The sequence below is a fragment of the Charadrius vociferus genome, unplaced genomic scaffold, assembly GCF_000708025.1.
Source record: "Charadrius vociferus isolate BGI_N301 unplaced genomic scaffold, ASM70802v2 scaffold196, whole genome shotgun sequence".
Lineage (NCBI taxonomy): Eukaryota > Metazoa > Chordata > Aves > Charadriiformes > Charadriidae > Charadrius > Charadrius vociferus.
Window position 1 is genome coordinate 3,417,521 of NW_009648953.1, and position 5,089 is coordinate 3,422,609.

The 5,089-nt window shown below is 36.4% G+C and overlaps 1 protein-coding gene across 1 annotated transcript in view; it reads left to right on the forward strand.

The window, feature by feature from the left end:
• The window catches only part of KIAA1033 (KIAA1033 ortholog), a gene marked incomplete at its 3' end in the record, with an annotated part of 28,561 nt that extends 24,914 nt beyond the window's left edge, over positions 1-3,647 (forward strand). Inside the window, exons 14-16 of the mRNA XM_009887447.1 lie at positions 647-773; positions 2,101-2,226; positions 3,540-3,647. Of these exons, the coding sequence (XP_009885749.1) occupies positions 647-773; positions 2,101-2,226; positions 3,540-3,647 (361 nt within the window). The remainder of the gene's footprint in view (positions 1-646; positions 774-2,100; positions 2,227-3,539) is intronic.
• Positions 3,648-5,089: the final 1,442 nt, after the last annotated feature.

Here is a 5,089-nt window from a genome sequence, read left to right on the forward strand (position 1 = left end):
TCCTGCTGTAACTGCTACAATAAGTAGTATTGCAGTGTCACACTTCTGTAGCCTAGAATAAATAGCAGTTTTAAAAGTGAACTCTATTTAAACATTTAATTGCAACTAGTGTAGTCTGAGTGGATTAACTTCTGGAGAATTATGTTATTTAAAAGCAGTCCAGTTTGGCATTGCTGTAATGACAAGTTGGGTTGTTTTTATACGTGTGTGTGTATATATATATATATATATATATATAAAGACATATATAAACACTCAAAAGTGGAAACTTGAAGGAAAAAAAATAATGTAAGTGGAGGACATTTTTCTGATGTTTAAAAGCTTTTTCTAGCAGTTTTATTTACTGTTTTATTTTAAAGTAGTATAGTATATGTACTGCTAAGAGGGCCATTTGTTCTCTTGAAAGATAAATGATTTTGAATCCTTGGGGTGTGTATGTACAGTTATAATTGGCAGACAAATCCTTACCAATACAGAATTAAAATGTAAATTAGCATGAGGTTCTGATACTTTTGGGAATGGAGAGTTATTACTTTGGGAACTGAAGATTTAACATATTTCCCTTAGAAGAATTTAAACTTTGGAAAGAAAAAAGAAAATCCTCTTCTTATTTGAAGCGAGCAACACTCTTTGTTTCCTTCTTCAGAGATATGCAGTCATATTATGTTTTTGTGAGCTCGTGGATGACAAAAATGGAATCTATCTTGTCAAAGGAGCAACGCATGAATAAGTTTGCAGAAGATCTTTCTAACCGCTGCAATGTCTTCATCCAGGTGTGCAGTCTTTTAATGTGGTGATACAGCAAATGGTGCAGCAAACTGATGTTTTGGTGCAAGTTGTTGAACATAAAAAGAAATTGCAGAAGTTCTGTGATCGTCGGTGTGTTATTTTACAATGTTGGAATTCTTCTAAAACTTTAAATGTCCAGTAGATGCTCTTTTAAGTAAATCTGTAAAAAGTGTTTTCCGTAAGGTGTGTGGGGAAAGTGAATCTAAAGAGTCAGTGGCTAAAATTTTGAATTTTTCTCTTGACTTAGGAAATCAAGAAAGCTTCATTTAGTCTGTAGTAAAGGTTTTGGGTTTTTTTCCTTTTGAGTTAGTCATGAGGTACATAAGTTGGACTGAACCAGTGTCTAATTTAGTTTTATTTAGCACAGTACATACTTCCAGTAAAGGTTTTGTGTTGTTTCATTGTGCTTTGCCTAGTGATGGTACTTTGCAAGAATCTTACTACGTTCCGAGGCAGCTGGTTTTCTTTTGGCCTACTAACAGCATGTAGTCTTAATGTAAGATGCATCTTATTTCTGAATTTATTTTTTGCTAGTTTCGTTATGTATCTATCTGCCTGACAGAAGCCTGATGAGAATAGGTGTGGGACAGAGTATGATCCTTAACCTTCTATATCTAAAGGCGTACACATACTAGGATTTGTGGGTTTTATATTTGAATTATTTGCAGTGGACTTACGTAAATTTTGCTCTTCAGCAAATTGAGTTTCCTAGACCACTTGCTGTCTTTTTCTAGTCTTTTTTTAGTGTTACTACTTCTCCTTTGAAATAAGTTGAATAACATTTTTGTCATGCTGTATTTAAAAGCTTAGCATATACTGATTTAGAAGGGATTGCTTTTTTAATGTGGGATGGACAGTTCTATTTAGACAGTGTAGAACTGTGTAAATACTGTCAGTGTATTTATTCCACAGAATCTGAAAGTTTTAGGGTGGTTTTTTTGTGATAGGCTGTTTTTTGGGGGGATAGGAGTTGTTTGGTGGGTTGGTTTACAATAGATATGAAACTATTAGACCTTTGAGGCTGTGCAATTAATTAATTCACTGACTTAGTTTAATTTGAATGTCTCTAGAAGAGGTTAATGATCAGGTGATCTAATGGCCTGTAAGCAGTTTCATAATGTCTGCCCAATAAAAGGGTCTCATTAAGCTTTGGGATCTCAGGCTTACTTATTAGGTGGAGTGCTAGGTTCTGTAGAGTGAGGAGGCAAAAGTTAGTTTGGTAATGTATGAAAGAAAACAAAAGAGGGACTTATTTGATTGATATGTTGTGAAAAAATTCTTTCCCCCCTCCCTTACTCATTTTATTTTTAGGGTTTTCTTTATGCATACAGTCTTAGCACCATCATTAAAACTACAATGAATCTCTACATGTCAATGCAAAAACCTATGACCAAAACCTCGGTGAAAGCTCTGTGCAGACTTGTAGAACTTCTGAAGGTAGGTCACTGGATAAAAGCTGTTTATTTCATGCAGGCCTTTACAGACAACTTTGATGAAATGTCATGTATGAATACAACAACACACCTTTTCCCTCAGTTGTGTCCTGCCCCTGCTCTCCTTCAAAAAAAAAAAGTGCACCCCAAAAAAACCCAAACCAATACAACTGGGTGGGGACATGCTTTTTCATGGCTTCTTGTTCAAGACTAGATTTGGGTAGAGAACAGGAGATTTGGGAGGCTAAACCTGATTTATTTAACTTCTAATTGCCTTCCTTAGTTGGTATTACAGAATGATTGAGGTTGGAAGGGACCTCTGGAGGTCATCTGGTTAAACCTCCCCCTGCTCAAGCATGGCCACCTAGAGCTGGTTGCCCAGGACCACGTCCAGATGATTTTTGAGTATCTCCAAGGATGGAGGCTCCACATCTTCCCTGAACAATCAGCCTGTGCCAGTGCTCGGTCACCCTCACAGTAAGAAAGTGTCACCTGATGTTCAGAGGGAATCTCGTGTGTTTCAGTTTGTGCCCATGGCCTCTTGTCCTGTCATTGGGCACTTCTGAAAAGAGCCTGGCTCCATCGTGTTTGCATCTTCCCTTCAGGTATTTATATACACTGATAAGATTCTGCCCTTCCCAAGCCTTCTCTTCTCCAGGCTGTAGAGTCCCAGCTCTTTTTGGACTCTCTCCGCTATGTCCATGCCTCTCTTGTACTGAGGAGCCCAGAACTGAACGCAATACTCCAGTTGTGGCCTTACCATTGCTGAGTAGAGGGGAAGGATCATCTCCCTCAACCTGCTGGCAATATTTTGTCTAATGTAGCCAAAGATACCATTAGCCGCCTTTGCAGCAAGGCGCACTGCTGGCTTATATTCAATTTGGGGTCTACCAGGACCCCTAGGTCCTGCTTACCAGCTGGATGGATCCCAATATATATATGTTGGTATATGGGGTTGTTTCTCCTTGAGTGCAGGACTTTGCACTTCTCCTGGTACTTTTTCCAAAAAGAAAATACTCTGTTTTGAGATAACTTCAGAAAGCAATATTGAACAGAGGTGGACTACTTAAAAAAGAAAGAAAACAAAACCCATGAAACCCACCCAACAAAACTTACATCACTTAGCTTTTTTACACTCCTGAATGATTTGATTTTCTCAGTTTCTAAGGGTTAATTGCAACTGTATATTACTAACAGTATATTACAAAGTGGAAAGAGTCTGTATTTGCAGTGTGGATGACTCTGCCAGCATAAAGACAAATTCTAAAGGCAATTTCATTAATTACCTGAACCGTTGTGTTTTGGCATTTACTTCAGGCAATTGAACACATGTTTTACCGAAGAAGTATGGTTGTGGCAGATTCTGTGACACACATTGCTCAGCATCTGCAATATCAGGCTCTTCACTCTATTTCTGTAGCCAAGGTATGTAATCCAAGTTCTAATAATTATTCTTCCTAGCTAAGTGTTTAAAAAAAAAAATCTTAATTTTAAATTGAAGTATTTTGCTTAATTTTGCAAAATCTGTAGCATTACTCTGTCGTAGTCAACAGATACATAAATTTTCTAGTAGGTCAGAGCTTTGCCCTGGAAACTGTACAGCATAATGGCTATCCATTTTTGACAAAGAATGGGTCCTCTCTTCCTCTAAACTGCTGCACCTCGTGTTCCTCTTGGGTTCTTTCTAGTTTTTACTTCTAGTGATTTTCACAAACTGACCTTTTCTAACCTCTTTTCCAATGCACATATTAAAGCAACCTGTTATGGGTCTAAGTAAATAGGCTGTTATTTATTTAAATCTTTGCTTTGCAAAATAGCAGTGGTTAATAAGTGATGGCTTACAAGACCTCAAAACCAGGCACAAATTCACTATTTCTCTGTGGCGCAAAATGGATTCTGATGGTGAGACTCCATTACATTCACATATTATATCTTTCTATAAACAAGATCAGTTTACTACATATTATGCTTATCAAATCTTGAAATTCTGAATTCAGGGCAAATGGGAAAATGAGATTTTAGCATACCTGTTGTAATGTCTCAGTGATAGTTTTATTCTTCCATCACATTCAGTAGCAGAATTACAAAGGAGGTATACTATTGATGTCAGTGCAGCTATTAAATTTTCCTTTTATTTTTTTTTGTTTTGTTTTGACCATGCTCATGTAAACAGATTATAGTTTTAACCATAGACTTTTGTATTTTGGAAATTTGTTTTGATATGTTTGAAATTTGGCTGTAATCCTAATTTATGTATCTAGTATCTCCTATTTTCTAGCTAAGAAAATAAAAGTTGTACTTCTAAAAAGCTGAGATAGATATCTATCTCAATATCAGGAGTAGCATGAACTGAAGAAGTTCAAAGGTTCATAGCTACTAAGAAAAACTGTGTGTCTTCAAAACAAACAGTTTACATATTATTTGGATAACTTTCATAACCTTTTTCAATGATACATTGATATTACATCACAAATTATTTCTAAATTCATAGAAATATACTGAAACTCATGTATTGAGTGTATATCAAAGAGAACAACTGTGAACAATTGATATTTTGATGACTACTCAGAAAAGACATAAGAGGCACGTGCTGGTAAATAGAAGAGTTCACTAGTACTAATCTTTTATCTGCTGCACTTAGTTTCAAAGTGGTGTAAGGCCTAAGGCGTATACCTAACACAGCTTTAGCACATAAGGTTAGGAGCTTCATGTTGAACATACTTTCTTAGGATCAGAAGAGGTTTTCTTTAATTCTTTCATGAAACTGTACCTCTTCTGAATTACGCTGCTACTCGCAAATGCGTCTGTGACTTAAACTTCTTAGCCAGAAGGCTTGCTTACCTTCATTTGTTCATGCAAATGCTTTT